Here is an 18,146-nt window from a genome sequence, read left to right as displayed (position 1 = left end):
TATATGGGGATAAAATGCCTGCACCCAGAAGAAGAGGGCTCAAAAGGGAGGTTTGTTAACTTAGACTCATTCTGACCCTGACCCTGACCCCGGGGCAATCTCAGGATTTACTTTCCAAAGGAAACCTCAACCCTTGTCCCCAGGGTAGGGAAGCAGAGCCCCAGACCTGGTATAGTTCCTCCTTGGTCACGTAAGGCTTTCCCTCGGAGCTCAGGGCCCGGAAGGCGCTCTCGATCTCCTCGCTGGATTTGACGTTCTCCGTCTCCCGGCTGATCATGAAAGCCATGTATTCTTGCAGGGAGACGTGGCCGTCCCTGGGGAGGAGCGAGTGCAGTGAGCAAGGGGGGGCACAGGAGGAGCCGAAGACCCAGCTGCCTCCAGCACCATCCCTATAGCGCACCTGTTCGGATCCACAGTGTCTAGGATTGCCTCGAACTCGGGGTCTGGCTCCCCTTCCTCCACCATGGGCAGGTCATAACCCAGGGAGCGCAGGCAGGACTTGAACTCCTGGTGGTTCAGCCGGCCCGACTTGTCTTTGTCAAAGTGTCTGTAGTACAAATGGAGGACTGCTCAGCACCCAGGCCCCGGTGCTGAGCCCACCTGCCCGGCAGGGGAGGCCATACTCACTTAAACATCATGCTGAATTCTTTGAGGGCCTCCTCAGTCACTCCTGTTGTGTTCCTAAAAGAACAGAATGGAGTTAAGGACCGGACCTTCCACCCCATTTGGTAGGTGGCGCGTTCTGCTCCATCCCCATAAAATGGTGGGCGGGGGGGGGGGGGGGCTGCGGTCAGGTAGCTGAGACCCCCGCCTCCTCCCTTGCTGCCAGGCCTGGCTCAGGTACCTGGCCTGGATCTGCTGCTCCAGGTTGTGCTGCATGCGCATGCCCAGCTGGTCGAGCTGGTCCCACTGCTGGGCCAGGCCCACGGTGCTGTGCTCCGTGTACTTGTTGTCCAGGATCAGGGCCTCCTCCATGGCTGCCCCCAGGTCCTCAATCTTCTTGAGCTGACTTCTCATGGCTCGAATCTCCTGGTGCTTGCGCTAGAGAGGGGGAGGCAAAGGTGCAGGGGACAGGGGCTCTCAGCAGCCCTCCTGGCCTCACGCCCACAGGGCCGTGCGGAATGGCAACGGCAGGATGGTGTGAAGTGAAATCCAACAGCCTCCATTAAGGGAAGGACTTCAGTGTCGGTCACAAGCCAAGAAAACTATACACTGAGAACCAAAGACTCTTTCAAGTAAGACACCCGGCGGCAACCCTCAAAGACAAATGACGGGGCTCGGGGCTGCTTTCTGCTAAGAGAAAAAGGGCACCTAACCAGCCTAGCTTCATGCCTGACTTGGAACCACATGGGCCTACTGGAGAAGGCTGCATAGAGGGTCTGAGCCTGGCCAGGAGCCGTAGGGGCACTTACTTTGGTAGCTTCCAGCTGGGATTCCAGGGTCCCCGATTCTTCCACCATGCAGGACCTAAACACAGAAGCACAGTGAAGCAGGAGGACCTGAATGGGAGCTTGAATTAACTATCCCCAGTTAACAGTACCTGCTATCTTGATTTTTTTCTTTTGGAATTTCTTTTAAGAACACGAAACGTGCTACTGGCAATCTTTTTCTAAGTGGCCCTGGGAGCCGTGGAGGGCAGGTAGTATTTCTTCTGTTTCAGAGACTGCCAGCTGGTGCCCCAAGGTGTTGAGTCACCTGCCCAGGGCCAGCTGGTGGGCCAGGGCTAAGCCCCGCCCATCCTGCTCCCAGGCTAGGACCCTTTCTCATGTGGCTCCTCAGGCCCAGCCAGGCTGTGACATGGCACCTGACCCAAGCTAGGCCCTCAAGGGGCACCTTAGGAACTGCGTCGAAATCCCCTCAGGAGATGATGACAGAGGGGCTGCAGGCCTGACAGCCTCTGCAGTCACTGGGGAGAAAGCCACTCTGTGCGACCCTGCCTCCTGCTACCCAGGAGACCTTCAGGAGGAGGAGGCTGACAAAAGGAGAGCCACCCCCTAGAAATCCCTGGGGCCTCTTGCAGGTTCCTGAGGAGGGGAGCCACATTCTAGGTGTGACAGCAGTGGAGGAGATGCAGAGGACCCCTCAGACACGAAGGTGGGGTGCTAAGAGATCGTGACCAGATACGGGTTTTGAAAGGGATTCTAATTCTGCCCAAAGGGGAGAGGTGGCTGTGATCAGGCTCCATGACACAGGGCCAGAGGCTTCCAGGGCCAAGTTCTGAACAGCAGGGAGCAGGGAGCCTCCATCTATCTGACATTACAGTGTGAGGTCACAGAAGGCCATCAGAGAACGAAGACAAGTTAGGGTTACGTGCGGGGACAAATCACACTGTGCGCATGTCCTTGGGGGGATTTTAGCCCAGCCTCCCCGGCACCCACGTGTGCCCCAACCTACCCTTTCAACACCCAGCGAGCCAGGCTTAGCTCTGAAATTTCCCCAAGTTCCTAGTGTTCGAGCAAGGCAAGGCACCGGGCTTCCTCCTACCCCAGCAGGTCAGACTCACAGTCACGCCATGTCCCCCAGAGAAAAGCAACACCCCCAGGACCCAGGGGCAGGAGGCTGGGTGCCGGTGCAGTGGGAGGAGGACAGACCCCTCCTTCCCAAGCGGCCGAGGGCGGTGGGTTAGTCAGAAAGCGGAGCCGCCTGGGGAAGTCAAGAGTGCATTGGTAAAACCACAGTGAGGTAAGAAGAGAAATAAGAGGAGAAAAACCTTCCAGACAGATCATCCCCAACTTCATACTGATAGACACGAATGACCCGACGATACGCTATGCTAGTCAAAGAAAAGAAACCAAATGAATACACCGAAGGCACGGGCAGGCAAGAGCAGACCGAGACAGACACGCGCCACAAGGCCCAAGCTGGCAGTGCACAGGCGGGGCAACCTGGCGCCCAGGCAGGGACCTGGTGGGGCTGCGCTGCCGGGGAGGACAGGCGGCCTCAGGGCAGCTCACACTGCGACCAAGCAAGACGGGACAGGGCTGGGGAGGAGCCACGTGGTAAGGGGAGCAACGGCACCCACGGAGACAAGACCAGATTGGCAGACACAGCCACAGGGCTGGGGAGGGGAGCGGATGTCAGGCGGCTAATCAACTCCAGCTAGAAGCTGCAACCCCTAAATCCTGACCCCCTCTGCCTCCAGCACGGGTAGCTGAGTCAGCTGGTACTGGACCTCTTTCTCCCATTACCATACTTACACACCCCAACTACCCGTCTGTAGAACCCCTGGAATGCTAGACTCAGCCAATGAGGTCCCCTCAACCCTGGCTTTACACGGGCCTGGGGGAGAATGCACAGGTGCTGGACCCAGGCAGAGGCTGAAGCCTCAAGGAGAGGCCCCTCCCAGTGCTGGGCGGGACCACCCTGCTTCTCCCAGGGCTCCTCCCAAGCCCCGCCTCTCCACCTCCGGGAACCCAGGCACTTCTGCCTCCTCTGAAGGGGCAAATGATGCTATGCCCCTTCCCCTGGGAAAGCTGTGGTATGGGGCACTGGGGGAGGGGCCAGTGCACAGCTGGGAACTCACTGTACCAGCCGAAGCTCCTACTTCGTGACCATGACCCCCTAGGAGCTAAATCTGGTCCCACCGGACACAAGGGGAAAAGAGGCAGAAAAGAAGTCCAGTAAAATCCCAATGGCTGAACAAGCACTGGGATTCTCAGAGGCTTTGGACTCCAGCTCTGGCCCTCTGGCTTGGTCACATTCCCTCCCTGAGAGGGCCCTCGGAATCTGAACAGGAAGGTGGGAGTGGCTCCCCTCCCCAGACCGCAAGCTGTCAAGGACGGTGGGCTGTGAGGCAAGGCACGCACTCCTTGGAGGGGGACGGGGACAGAGGTGGGGTGAGGGCGGGACAGGGGAAGTGCAGCCCGCCTTGGGCAGCAAGGCCCATCCTGGGATCCTCTGCAAGCCAGGCCACAGGGGGACAGAGGGCAGGGGACAAGCACAGGAGACACAACCACACCACGAGCCCGGAGAAATAAGAAGACAATATTAACCCATCGAGGAGATACGTTCTGTGCAGATGGGATCCAAGCAGCCGCAAGACAAGGTGGTGTCCAGATAGCAGCAATCGGGAGGTGGGGGACAGAGAGAGACACAGGAAAGAAAAGAAAAACAAAAGCAAGAACATCAGTACCTACACTGCACACGACCCTGTATCGTGAGTCCCTGATGTGCTGCTTAGGACCGACTGCCCACCACGCACAGTCCCACCCAACCCAGGACACCCCACAACTCGACCTTTGGGAACTCCGCCCCCCCTCTGGCTGGAGCCGGCCCAGCATACGCCCCTAACCCTTCCTTCCTCCCTCCGTCCCTCCCTCCCTTTCTTCCTGCCAGAGCGCCTCCGCCTCCGGGGTTGCCCACAGCGTGCCCTCCCCTGGAGCGGGGGATAGGGACGGGGAGCAGGGGCGACGGCACCTGGTCTCCTGGATCCACTGGTGGAATGCGTTGGCGTGCTGGGCGAATTCCTGCCGCAGCTTGTCGTTCTCCTCCTGCCGGCGCTGCTCCTTCTGCAGCTCCAGCTCCCGCTCCTAGGCCCAAGCGGAGGGGACGCCGTGTCACCGGTGCCCTCCTTCCGGGACTAGCTCCGGGGAGGGGTGGGGTGCCCTCGAGACGGACCAGAGGCCTCAGAATTTCAGTTTTCTGAAGCCGAGTATGACCAGAGACCGTTGCGCTGGGAGGCAGGGAGGACTGGATGTTGACCTCAACCCAAAGAGGGAAGCTGGCGGACATCTAGGGAGCTCAGAACCCTCAGTTCCCTGGCTCCTCGGAACCCCCCCCCCTGCCACCCCCACGAACTCCAGCAAGAGGTGAGGGGAAGGCACTGATGGTCGGCCTCGCATGGGCTGCTGGCCAGCACCTGCTCCAGCTTCTGGAAGTGAGACCGACCCGCCAGCCCCCCAAGCCCTCGAGCTCGGGCTGACGGCTCTGGGCGGGGCGGCAGCGGCACCTTGATGATCTTCTGCAGGTTCCTCCACGTCTCCTCCAGGGCCTCCATGGTGAACCACGTGTAGGGGTTGGAGGCCACGCGGAAGCTCTTGATCTGGCGGTCCAGCTCGGCCAGCTGGCTGAAGTCGGCCTGCGCAGAGCTGAGGGATGAGCGGAAGGCGTCGTGGGCCTCCCGCAAGGCTCTGATCTCCTCCAGGGAGTTGCAGCGCACGGGGTCGGTCAGATCCTCCTCGGCATTTTCAAACCAGCTGTTGAAGGCAGATGCCTTTTTGGCGAAGGTCAGGAAGAGGTCTTCCACCTGGGAGCAGAGCAGCCCAGCTCAGCACGGCCTCGAGGCTGCACGAGCCACGCTGGGGCCGGAGGCTGGGAAAGGCAGGTGTGCTTCTGGGCCGTCCGGGTGGAGCCGGTGCCCCCGCTTCTCCAAAGGCCTCCGACTTCCTCCCCTCACTGCACGTGAATGAGCAGCAGCCGCGGAGGCAAAGGTCCCCTTCTGCTAGGTTCAAGCCGACCCCAGGCCGCATGCAGAACGTCTGTGCGGCCGGCGGGCTTACCCTGCGCGCCGGGCCGGCTGGGCTCCGCAGGGGCCCCGCCGCTTACCTTGCGGAAGTGACCCTGCGCCTCCAGCAGCTTCTTCTTCCGGGTGGCCGAGTTGGCCAGAAGCTGGCTCCATCTCTTCATGAGGGAGGCGTGCCGGGCCTCAATGGCCTTTGACTGAATGTGCTTGGCGGCCAGCAGCTGATCTTTGAGGGCAGTGATGTTGGCGATGCCCTCCTGCTGGAAGGCCTGCAGGCCGGCGTCAAAGGTTTCCTGGAACGAGGAGCTAACGGTAAGCCAATCTGTAGGGTTGGCAGGGACGCTGGAACCCACCCTCGCTGGGGGCCTCAGCGCAACGGCACCAGAGCCTGTCTGGCCAGCCGCCCAAGCCAGACTGTCGGCCCAGAGTCCCCACCTTCTCCTGACAGCCTCCTGCCCCGCAGGCAGATTGAGGTGTGGGGCTCCCTCTACGCGCCCCGCTCGCCCCACTACCTCCGCCCGGAACGAGCGCCTGCCTCCCCACCTGACTGCCTGCAGTTTACCCTTGGTGACCCAGCTGAGCCGCTCCCCTCTGGGAAGACCTTCCCCATCAGCCCTAGCTTTCTGGCACCCGAGTCAGACACCGCTGGGGTGTTAAGTCCACAGCACACCCTGCCGTCGGGCCGGAGCACGGATGCCTGGTCTGGAAGCTCCCAGAGGACCAGAACCGCACCCTGCTCACTGCTGAGCCCCAGGGGGTTTCTCAGTGAGAGCTGCAGAGCACCAGCCGCCTGCAAGGACGCGCTATCTGCACACATTTAGGTCGGGCAACAAACGGGCCAAGACTGACCTGTTTGGTAAGGAGGGTCTGCACGGAAGACAGGTCGCGGCCATAATCGTCCGTCTTCAGGCTGTTCTCCTTCTCACCTGAGAAACCAAAAACGAGAAATAGGCCAGCCTTCTTGGTACAGTGAGGTGAATTAAGAAAACTGAGGCACGCTGTCACCCTGTGGATGTTTAAATCCCAATAACGCTAACGGCGGTCTCTGACCCCATGTCAGCCGGTTCCCACCTCCCTGCAGCCAGGCCCGTTCTCTAGCCGGGCCGGGACGAGGTCCTTCCAGCTCACCCTGGATTGTGGTTCAATTGTCGCTTAAGTGACAGCAACCACCAGGGTCACACGGGTCCCAGAGTCTGGTCCCCTCTCGCCCAGGAGCCGGACTGCACCCTGGGCCCGGGCAGCTAGGGGACAGCACAGCTGTGTGTCTGCTGCCGTGCCATTTTGTTTGTGCTGTGACGCCTGTCACTCCCTCCTGGGCTAAGGGTTTTTGCTTTGTTAACCCTTGTGCTGACCCACGGCCCCCGCCCTCGGCCTCAGGACACGGTGTCTTCTCAGACACCCCTGCAATAGATCCGTTTCTTCTCTGGAGAAGAAAACCATCTGCTGAGGAAACACATGAGCTACGGCCCTGCAACAATCCTCCTGGCCGGGGAGGATGAGAAACTTGGGGCCAGGCTGGACGGGCCAGCGCTCACTCACCGATCCAGGACTCCACCACGTCAGCCTTCCAGTTGAACTGAAGGAAGGCCGAGTTCTCATCAAGCTTTGCCTTCCTCTGGGCAGCGGCTTTCTCCAAGTCTGACACCTTCCCGTTCAAGCCCTTCATCTTTGAAGAGATGTTCTCCTCATGGTGATTGTTCTAGGCCACGAAGAGAAGGCACAGCCTGGTCGGCCTCACCCCCGGCCGCAGCCACCACACCTGTACCCTCCCTGCCCGCAAAGGCCCTCCAGGCCGGGGAGGCGGGCCGTGCGCCCCGCTGCCCTCCTCCGGGGGGAGGTACGGCAGGGAAGGCTTCTCCACAGGCAACACGGACTAAAAGCCTTGAAAGGGGAATGCTGGCAATTCCACTCACAGGAAGGAGTTCTGAAGAAACACCGAGGAACATGCCGAAATGTCACAATGATGTATTTTAGTTTTTTTTTTTTTTTTTTTTTTTTTTTTTTTAAGTAAGGCTTCACGCCCAGTGCAAAGCCTGAACTCGTGACCTTGAGATCAAGACCTAAGCTGAGACCAAGGGTTGAATGCTCAACTGACTGAGCCACCCCCTAACGAGGGAACCCCTCGTTAGCATTCTTGACAGCAAAAATGGAGAAAAAGCACAGATACTTCCAACTTACTACACATCCAAAAAAATGGCTACTACACACATGCAACAAAAACAACGTTCAGAGGGGCGCCCGGGGGGCCCCGTCGGTTCAGCATCGGACTCCAGCTCGGGTCATGATCTCACAGTTCATGAGATCGAGTCCCGCGTCGGGCTCTGTGCTGACGGCTCGGAGCCTGGAGCCTGCTTCGGGTTCTGTGTCTTCCTCTCTCTCTGCCCCTTCCCTGCCTGCACACACTCTCTTTCTCTCTTAAAAATTAATATTAAAAAACAAATAAAAAACCCAACAGTTCAGAAAAAGCGGACACTGACAATTCTTGGGCCCCAAACACTCAGATTTAGTCTTGGATAAACTGCATTTGAAACCATACACAAGTCAGCATAAAACGTAGAGAGAAACTCAGGGAGGAAACAAAGACTGTTGCTGACAGCAAAGCACCGGGCTCCGCTGGAAGGCTGCAGAATATTCGCAGTCACGGCCCAGGCCACAAGAACAGAGAACACGCAGCAGGGCTGCGTGCGCGTGGAGATCGTCTGCAGGTCTCATCTCTGTTCATACGTGGTATGTTTCTGAAATCAGCTTTCCTGTTAGTTTATTGGCTCATAAGCGCAAGGGAGAAAAGCTCTGCAGTGAGAATGGACTTGAACATACTGCTACCTCCTACGGACCGGATCCCTAGTCTCAATCCCAGGCTTGGAGCAAATCCCGTGACGAGAAATCTTATCTACTTGTTGCGTTTGCAACAGGAAGCTACAGCTGTTAAAAGGTACTTGTCTCGTGGTACTGAACATCTGTCACCGCACCTAAGTGATGGTGTCACTAAGTCGCGACCAATGACAGCACCGCGCCTAGTCTGGAGCGCCAATACGCAAGTGACCTGACTTCACTGCTGGTGAGAAAGCCCAACACCCCTCCTGTCTGCCCTCCCTCAAGGGCTGCCGGACCGAAATAAACCTCGTGATTTTAACACATTTGTTTCTAAAACATCCTGGACGCAGCCAGGCTTCGCAGTGGGACGTACATCGACGGAACTGGACCTATCCTATCCAGGGGAAGCTGTACGTGTGGAGGAGTCAGGGAGGTGAGGCATGCAGACCTCACTGGTGATCGATCCTTCTGGTGGCTTTATTTTTCTTGCATTTTCTAGTACTTCTGTAAAGAGCTTGTACCTCCCAAGAAAAACTAAGAGAGCCGCTACGTGGGAATGCCAATGTCGCAGAAAGACCATCAGGGATGCTTCTCTGCTTAACAAAGGCAGGGAATGTAAGTGCTGTAGAGTAACTTTACCAACTGGCTTCGGAAAGGGGGAGAACACCCGACCAATCATATAACCCTTCTCTTCTTTATGGAATACGGGAATGGAATTGCTACCAGTCTCTATGCAAAAACCTTTCTTGGGGGAATATTCCAGCAGATGGACTTTGTGCGGGCATGCATCCCTCGTGTGGAAAATGAACATTTTACAGGCAGGCCAGGCTCACCTTCTTAATGAGGTCTTGTCCGTTACTGCAGACGTCATTCACACGGTCCTTGTGCACAGTGAAGTCTGTCTCAAAAGCTTCATGTTTCTTTAGTAAGCCCTGGAGTGGAAGCAGAAAGGCCAGCTGCTGAGGGCCTGGCATGTGCCAGTACCGGGCAGGGGGCACAGAGCACAGAGCTGTAAGCTACCTGACCTCACATGCGTCCCAGTCTAGCTGGAGGCTGAGGACACAGGGACCGATGTTAACAGGTAATTATAAAGGTGGTAAAACCATGATGTAGCAAGTAACTGGCAGCGCAGGCTGAGCTTGAGAAGGGACGTCAGGGAAGGCCTTACTGAAGGGGTTAACTCCTGCTAATCAACCACTACAGTGTCCCTCTTCCCCTTACAAGACCACACAGAAAGCACTAAACCCAACACAAGCTTAAGACACACCCAACCAAATGGGGACTCTCAGGCTAAGGTTTCCCCTGGGTTCAGCTCCTAAGCGACCTTCCAAATCTCCCTCCCTCGGTACAAGTGAAGGGGCGGAGACAGGGCCTCTGCATGGGCCGGGACCGTGCAGAAGACAGACAAACCCTTTCCTCCGTCTAAACCACCCAAATAGGACGCCCCCTCTGAGAACGTGGCTCGGGGCTACCCAGACTCTTGGGAACGCAAACTCTGTCTCCACGGCTGGTGGCCCAGATCCGGGAACTTCCGACCAGAACGTGTGGCTCCTCCCAGCAAGAGGGGAGGCGTTTATCCAGCCCGTGGCCCTGGCCTGCTTGCCACCATGTGGCGTGGATGGTGTCATGTGATGCCTGGGGCTAAGCCTCGAAGCTTCCACCTCTGCCACTTTGAATGCTGCCTATGGCAGCTGGGCAAGGCAGCTGGAGGGAGGCGAAAGGAAGGGAACAGAGATGTGCCAGCCGCCAGGGACACTGTCGTGGTTCCTTGGCCCACAGCCCCCACCTTGGGGCTGTGTGAGGGGCCCCACTCGAAAGTGGTACAACCACGGATAACAAGCCGCTGCTGCCTGTATGACTGTGACACGGCCACAGCCACCCGTGTGCTCAGGGTGTGGGCTTGTGTGTCCCCTGAAAACAAGGGCGTCCTAATCCCTGGCACCTATGAACATGGAACTGAGGTCTCTGCAGATGCAGGTATAACCAAGTTCACATGAGGTCACTGGGGCGGGACCTAATCTAGCAGGATTTGTGTCATTTAAGAGGGAAATTTGGGCACAGACACAGCCGGAGAGAAAGCCATGGGAAGACAGACACAGAAGGAAGAGCCACGTAGAACAAGCAGATTGCAATTCTACGGCCACGAGCCAGCCAGGAATGCCAGGGAGAAGCTAGAAGAGGCAGGAATAGGCCTCCCCTAAAAGTTTCAGAGAATGAGGTTCTGATGCACCTTGATTTCAGCCTTCCAGCCTCCAGAACCACAGGCCCATAGATTCCTGCTGCTGTACACCCCAAGCTGAGGGCCCCAGGGGACCAATGGGCACCAATAACCCGTGGAAACGGCGCCCCCTGACCGACCATGGGGCTCTGGTCACCAGGGCTGGCGGCCAGGGCAAATTTGTCCAGAGGGGCAGGGTCTCTCGCATGAGGTGGGAGGACTAAAACCAACCAGCGAGACCGTGACTGCTGGCCGAGAGCTCTCCCGGCGTGAACACAGCCACTGAACATAGCAGCAGGCGCCAGCTTCTCTGACCTGGATCGCAGCAAGAGTGTCTCCGTAATCCTCACTGGCTACCAGGGTCATTTTCTCATTGATCCAGGCTTCTTCCTCCTCCACATTGGCTACAAACTGCTGATACTCCAAGGACTCCTCCAGCCGCTGGCCTCTGATTACAGGAAATGGAAAACAATCAGCCATTGCCACTAACTTCAATTCTGATAGCTAACATCTGCTTACAAATATTCACACGTGCGGGACATAAATGGTTCCGTCAGGCCCTCTGCGTAACATGCAGCAGAGATAGTGTTGTTCAAATGTGAAATTTGGGAACCATGTGCTGGGTTCAGATCCACATCAGGGGACGAGCTGAGCACGGGCCTGTCGGAAGGGGCTTTGAATGAGCCAGCTGTGGTACTTGCACACCCAAGAAAAAGGTCCAGGCGGTGGCAGGAGGGCCCAGAAGCTCTGAGCCCGGCCTTGCACGCTGCACCCACATGCGGGACACGCGCGCCTTCCTCTGGCCGCTGACCTGGCTGCCGCCAGCTGCTTCAGCTCCTTCCAGTGCTCCACGAACTGGGCCAGACGCTGCTGAATCTCCTCCTTCCCAATGGTGTTGTCATCAGACAGCTTCTTCCCAGTGTCCAGGACACCCTGAAGGGCGAGAAGGATTAGATCAACAGCTATCATCTGCTTCTAGATGCATCCAGAAAAAAACCTCAGCATCACATCCGCAACTTTCTTCCAGGTTTGGAACGAGGGGTCATAAACACCGTAGGCCTCAGTGAAATGAATGAGAGCAAAAGATTTCTCTGCACGTCCCCAGGGCCCATGTAGTCCCCGCCACCGTCTCGGCCGGAAGAGGTCCCTCACCTGAATCGCAGGCTCGTGTGCAGCCAGTTCTGCCTCCAGCCGCTTGTGCTTCTTCCTCAGGTTCTGGACGCCTGTTAGGTCCCGGCCGTAGTCCTCGGAGCTCACCAGCAGCTTCTTCTCCCTGGACACAAACAGGCACTCTGCACCTCCCTGTCTTCAGCTGGACAGGTCGGTCGCGAGCTGTGAACCTACATACGCTACGATGTCCTCTGCCTACATTTACCCCTCTCTCCACAAAAATCCTTGCCAGCGTCCTGGGAGACGAAAGCCTCTATTTCCCAAACGAAGAGTGTCCACGTATGTATCTAGGAGCACCTACCCGGTGTCGCCCTGTCAATCCTACTTCACCAAGTGTGCACACATCACACGTAGAAATACATAAAGATACGGATGGAATTTTTTAAGGAAGCGAGGAACAGGAGACAAGATTTTGTCCTTAAATAACGGTGTGTTTACATAAAGCTACAGCAACTTTGTGACAGGGTAGGAATGACAAACAAAATCCTTCCTTCAAGGACTGATCCTGCTGGGCGATCAGGCTGTCGTCTCCGGAGGGGTAGTGGCCAAGTTCCCCAGGGATCCCAGCGCAGCTGTGAGGTGCTGCCACCACCCAGAGGCCATGGGTGACCCTGTCACAGCACACCTGGGTGCCAGGAGAGGCCCGGCACGTTCTGCCCCACTTCCCCGGAGAGGGTGAGACCTCGTGGCCAGGCGGTCCGGACACCCGCCCCGCCTGTGGCTCCCAGTGCCCGCCACCCGAGGCTCAGCGGGCGTCCCGGAGGACTCAGAATGGGAAGCCCCAGGGACACGTACTTGATCCAGGACTCCTCATCATCCATGTCCCGGAAGAACTGGTGCAGGCGATGGGATTCATTCAGCTTCGCTCGCCGGGAGGCCGCCATGCTCTTGATCTTCTGGAAACGACCGTTGATGGTGTCCCGCTTGTCCTTCACTTGGGACGTGTCGAAGGCGCTGCTGGTCATCAGGCTGTCTGCTTGGCTGTTCAGGTCCTTCAAGCGATCCTGGGGCAGGGGACACAGCAGGAGGGGTGAGAAACCTGGGTTTCCCGTGACCATCTTCACAGACAGATTGTGCAGTACCGACGATGCCAAAGTGCAACACGTGGGGCCCTGGGGCTCTAAGGGATCAAAACTACTTTTTTAATGACACAAAGACATTTATGCGCCCCTTTCGCTGCGTGGATGTTTGCACCATGATACAACAGTGGGGGGGGGGGGGGGCGGGCGGTGCAGACGCCTTGGCTCAAGGCCGTACCAGCAGGAATCCCATCCTTCCTGGGCACGCGCTTTCCCTTAGGGGCATCCTTGTAAAAGCAGAAGTTGTTAGTGTCATTAAATATCCATCTTGGAGTACAGGCCACTTTTAACGTCCTGTGTGACCAAATACTTCTGCCACGTACTCCGGCTCGAGGACCGTCCTGCAAAGGAGCACGTGTCGTGAGCCCAACTAGCTGCTATTTCACAGGCCGTCATTTTCATGCAAAAGAACGATGACCAGCAAACCACGATCATCCAGACGTCGGTATCTGACAAATACTTGTCGAGAACAAAGCAAACACTGTCACTTTCGGGAAGACGGAGTTTGCTGTGACTGATAAACCCGAACTTTCATGTGAAAATGAGGATTCCAGTAGCTGCACGTTCACCTCCACAAGCTCGACAGCTGCTCGATCTGTGAAGATTTTCCCATTGAGACTGGCTTTGATGTTAGCAGATGGCACATGTGATATCACATAAAAAAATGTGCCAGCGTTTAGAAGTCCTGCATAACTCAGAATGTTTTCCAAACGATTTTGTAACATCACGCATGGGTAAAAAACAACAACAAAACCAAAAACCAAAAAAAAAACCTTTCGAAGTCCAAGATGGACCCATGGATTTTAATATTAAATGGTATGAAACACTGATCGATAGAGTTTCAGAGTCCACTTTGCAACTCACCTTTACACAACTAGCATGTACTGAGTTTGGTGTTAGAGTATCTGTCATCACCTGGATTAAAACACCGTTCCCTTCCCTAACTCCTTGTGGGATGCTGTGTTTGCCCCGTGTCTGACACACTCCCTTAAACTGAATTCAGAAGCAGCTACAAGAATCCAGCTGTACTCCATTAAGCCGGACATTAAAGAGATTTGCAAAAATAAGGCCAGTGCCCCTCTTCTGTTTTTTTGGTTTTGAAAAATATAATTATCATCCATAAAGCATGTTACTCATGTTAAGGGCGCCTGGGTGGCTCAGTCGGTTAAGCTCAGCTCAGGTCATGATCTCACAGTCCGTGAGTTCGAGCCCCACGTCAGGCTCTGTGTTGACAGCTTGGAGCCTGGAGCCTGCTTCAGATTCTCTGTGTGTGTGTCTCTCTGACCCTCCCCTGTTCATGCCCTTTCTCTGTCTCAAAAATAGGTAAATATTAAAAAAAATTTTTTTTTAAGAATGTTATTCGTGTTAATTTTTCATGAGCTCATTATTACTTTACGTAAATAAACTTGTTCTCAGTTTTATTCTTTTTCATTTTGAAATAATTACAGACACACAAGAAGCTGTAAAAGCAGTACAACTTCTCCACCTGATCTCAGCCAAAGGGCCGAGAAGTGATAAAGCAGTACAACTTCTGTCTGTCCCTCATCCAGCTTCTCCCCACGGTAGCAGCGACCATGGCGTGCTAGCAGAGCTGGGACGTGACCCTGGCGCCGTTCACGGGCCTTCGTCAGAGTTCACCAACTTCATAAGCGTCCACGTGTGTCTCTGGGAGTGCAAGTACCTTCCACGTAATTGGACCCTACGTGCAGATTCACGTAACCCAAAGCAAGAGACATTGTTCCGTGAGCACAAAGGAACTTCTCTGTCCCTTCCTCGTTTGCTGCACCCCACCCCTGTGCCTAACTCCTGGAGACTGCTGCTCTGTTCTCCATTTCTGATTTTGTCATTTTGAGGATGACAAAAAGCCCTTGAGACTTTTTTTTTTTTTTAATGTAACTTTTAAAACGTGATTAATAACAACAAATATGGACAGACAAAACCCACATAAACTTCCCAGGGCACCTTCAATCATAGTGCTGGGCATAAAATGGCCCTGAGGCCACACGCTTGAGATCGAGGCTTCAGCTGCCAGACATCACACTCCTTCCCCCAGTGTGCCAGTTCCAGCACAGCTGTGTCCCCAATAGGGTGCCACCGCCCCCTCTAGTCACCTCATGGGCAGATATGTCAGCCTCCAGCAGCTGGTGCTTCTTCAGCAAGTTGTTCACAGAGGCCAGGTCTTTGCCGTAATCCTCAGATGCCAGAAGGGCCTCCACCTGGGGGTGAAACACAAAAGTGGGGGCTACCGTGTGGTGCCCAGCACTATATGATGCGTTGAGTGCTCTGGAAAACCCAGGACGCCCGGCTGTTCGGCCACGTCTCTGGACAGCTGCAAATGTGTCAATCACAGGTTACTGCTGTTACAGCGACTCTGCTTGTACCGGCCCGTGCGGCCTGACTCCTTCTCCCTCCCTGTCAATCAAATGCAGATTCGAGAGCCTAGGACTTGAAATACTACAGCTATAGGGTCATGGAGCCTTCACCGAGGCACAGGGGCCAAGTGAACAGCAATCCCACCTCGAGGAACCTCCCCCGAGGGAAGAACCGGCAGGAGGAACAAAGATTAATGTACAAAGGCGTTCAGTGCAGATGTCCCACCACAAAGCCGGGAACACCTGAGTGTCCAACAGCGTGGGAATGATAAAACCACGGCACAGCTGTGATGGACTCATGCAGTTATTCCAACGTTTAAGAAGACTTTGCAGTGATTTAGAATAGCACGCCCAACACGTACTAACGAGAAATGACATCGTGAGCTCAACTATATATAAAAATACAGCTACGCTAATGTTCACAGAAATACATACAGATGAGAGACAGATGTTACTAGTGGTCTCTAAAAATTTTGATTTCTTTACGCTTCCCTTACTTCCCGAATTTTCTACCAACTCTGGCCTCCTGACCTAACTGCTACTTTGGTTTCTATCTGGGCACAGACTCATCAGGGCTGCCAGCCACAGAGACCCCCATCATCACTGTCTATCTGCCTTCCCTACAGAGAGGAGTGAGCTACAGCCCAGTTCCCACCACACACAAACTCTTCTTGTCGCCTTCATTCTCTCTGCTAATAAATCCCCTAAAACACACACCTCTTATCTGATAATGAAGATTTCTGTGAAAAGGGGCACCAGGGGAGCCCTGCCCTTTCACGGTCTGGGGCTTACTGACTGGCCCGTCATCCCAAACAACCAGAAATCCTCCAATGGTGGGAAGGAAAACCTGCCATTACCTCGGACAGCCAGAAGTCAAAGTCCTTGATTCCGGTGTTGAAGTTCTGCTGCTTGTTGGCCTCTTTCAGTTTCTGGCTCTTTTCAGCTGACTTCTGCACCAGGAACTGCCACTGGTCTGCTAAGGCCGCCAGACGGGCCTGGGGAAGAGAAAGGAGCCATGGGAGATGCTAAGCCACGGAGAGCAGCACCCTCTCCTGAAGCCGAGTGACTGGCGGAGAGGGCGCCATTCTCCCAACGTTCCCCACCTGTAACGCGCACAACTCAGTTTACGCACTTAGGACTGTGTTTCAAAGTCATCGTCACACCCACCATACCTTGACAGCGTCCTCGCTGCCAGCACAGGCCCCGCGCTCGATGAGGGAGTTGCCGGTGTCGATGACACCGCGGATCCGGTCGGCGTTGGCGTGTAGCTCCGCCTCGAAGGCCTGGTGCTTCTGGTGCTTGCTCTGAAACACCAGAAAGACCGCCTTTCAAAACCAGGTCCTGCTCGGTCGCTTCTTTTTCAGGGATGAGGGATTGTCAGGAAGAAGGGAAAGTGGTAGAAAGCTGAAAGAACTGGGGGCAAGTGACGTTTTTTAGTGACGGCAGACACCAAATTTTGGACGTATTTTAGGGCTCAGTGTTGGGAGTTTGGCAGAAGGTCTGCGCCAGGAGAAGAAATGAACCCGCTCAGGAGTAGGTGAATTGAGTCAGTTCTTAAACCAGCTGGACTGGCTATCTGGGAGCGAAGTCCTAGAATTATATACTTTTGAACATTCTGTATAAATCAGCAACAGGCAATTGCAACGTTTCATTTACTCGGACATCAATTTCTCTCCACGGCTTTCTCCTTAGCACACAGAGCATCTAACAGATAACACACATCTGGCCCGCTCCTCCTGCAAGGCCGAGATCACTCTAGACGGTCAGGCTGACCCTCCACTGACAGAGAAGAATCCATAGCTGCTGTAGGCTGTGGCTTTGCTGCCTTCTCACGAGGTAGCTGACATTAATCAAAACTTGTGAATACAGTCAACATCCAAGCTTGACAGTAGCTAGCAATTTCTTTTTGCTAGGAAAAGAGAGGGCCGGGAGAATGACGGGCTCCTGATGCTGGGGCTGGAAAGGATTATTAAGAATGCACAGAGAGGGGCGCCTGGGTGGCTCAGTTGGTTAAGCGTCTGACTCTAGATCTCGGCTCAGGTCATGATCTCACGGTCTGTGAGACGGAGCCCTAGGTCAGGATTCTGTCTCTCTTCTCTCTCTGCCACTCCCCACCCTCTCAAAATAAACAAACTTAAAAAAAAATCCACAAAGAAACAGAAGGAAACACCACAAGGAACAGTGCAAGGACACAGCTGTGGCACAATTCTGGGTGAGAAAGGGAGGGTCCAGGGGAAGGTATTATTTGGGGGAAAAAACTAAAACACAAAAAAACAGCACGGTCGGGGAAGGATTCTGCATCAAATGTTTCATTTCAGGGGCAGGAACTGTCAAAGGGTGGAGCCACTGGGCTGGCGCAACGCGGCGCTAATGTCGAGGTGGCTCCTTCACGGACTCCGGTGCCTGAGCCCCTGCTGAGACCGAGAAGGGTCCAATCCCTCCTGACCTCAGTCCAATTCCCCTCTTCTGTTTCTTGCTCCCATCACTCCTGAAACCGCACCTATTCTGTTTCTTCATTGCTTCCATCTGTTCACAGAGACATCTGAGCTACATTTGGACTGAAAAATCCCCTTCACTAACCCCCTGAGTAATCATGTCCCCCTTCTTCCTTAACCTCTCACCCCTGGTCCCTGTTAGATTTGGAAGCAGATCATCTGCTTCTATGTGGCTCTTTAACTGTCCCTCTCCAGGGACCAGCACCTGTGGATGGCAGCTTGGGTGCGTCAGAAAACACACTGCACTACAGACTCCATGCTCTCGGCCTCCAAGAACCGTGAGCACGAGTCTACACAGACAAAGCTGATTATTATTATTATTTTTTTTAAAGAAGTGCCTCTGGAAAGACAGCGGTTAACTACTGCCCCCAAATCAAACATTGCACAGAATGTGCCTAAGTGACACATGGGGAGAGGGAAGGGGGCGCAGGGCTGCAGATTCATTAGGACAGAGAAAGCCACATCCCACAGGGACACCTGATGGAGTGTGATGGATCATTAGAAATGAGAAGCATGGGTGAGGAGACAAGAGTGACT

The 18,146-nt window shown here is 55.0% G+C and overlaps 1 protein-coding gene across 2 annotated transcripts in view; it reads right to left on the bottom strand.

Moving 5' to 3' along the window:
- The window catches only part of SPTAN1 (spectrin alpha, non-erythrocytic 1), a 59,351-nt gene that overhangs the window by 604 nt on the left and 40,601 nt on the right, over positions 1-18,146 (bottom strand). Inside the window, exons 38-57 of one of the 2 annotated variants that reach the window (XM_086684197.1) lie at positions 16,287-16,418; positions 15,972-16,109; positions 14,854-14,958; positions 12,459-12,667; positions 11,646-11,766; positions 11,305-11,426; positions 10,809-10,941; positions 9,109-9,207; positions 7,001-7,160; positions 6,311-6,387; positions 5,545-5,754; positions 4,949-5,245; positions 4,417-4,529; positions 3,993-4,010; positions 2,711-2,773; positions 1,413-1,467; positions 845-1,041; positions 628-681; positions 401-547; positions 167-314 (exon numbers count right to left, since the gene is read on the bottom strand). In XM_086684197.1, coding sequence (XP_086540323.1) covers positions 167-314; positions 401-547; positions 628-681; positions 845-1,041; positions 1,413-1,467; positions 2,711-2,773; positions 3,993-4,010; positions 4,417-4,529; positions 4,949-5,245; positions 5,545-5,754; positions 6,311-6,387; positions 7,001-7,160; positions 9,109-9,207; positions 10,809-10,941; positions 11,305-11,426; positions 11,646-11,766; positions 12,459-12,667; positions 14,854-14,958; positions 15,972-16,109; positions 16,287-16,418 — 2,598 coding nt within the window. The remainder of the gene's footprint in view (positions 1-166; positions 315-400; positions 548-627; positions 682-844; positions 1,042-1,412; positions 1,468-2,710; positions 2,774-3,992; positions 4,011-4,416; positions 4,530-4,948; positions 5,246-5,544; positions 5,755-6,310; positions 6,388-7,000; positions 7,161-9,108; positions 9,208-10,808; positions 10,942-11,304; positions 11,427-11,645; positions 11,767-12,458; positions 12,668-14,853; positions 14,959-15,971; positions 16,110-16,286; positions 16,419-18,146) is intronic. The other variant, XM_086684198.1, reaches the window with a different exon arrangement.

This window comes from Puma concolor, chromosome D4, assembly GCF_028749965.1.
Source record: "Puma concolor isolate L17-30 chromosome D4, mPumCon1.1.hap2, whole genome shotgun sequence".
NCBI classification, from domain to species: Eukaryota; Metazoa; Chordata; class Mammalia; order Carnivora; family Felidae; genus Puma; species Puma concolor.
This window is presented reverse-complemented; position numbering and strand designations above follow the sequence as displayed.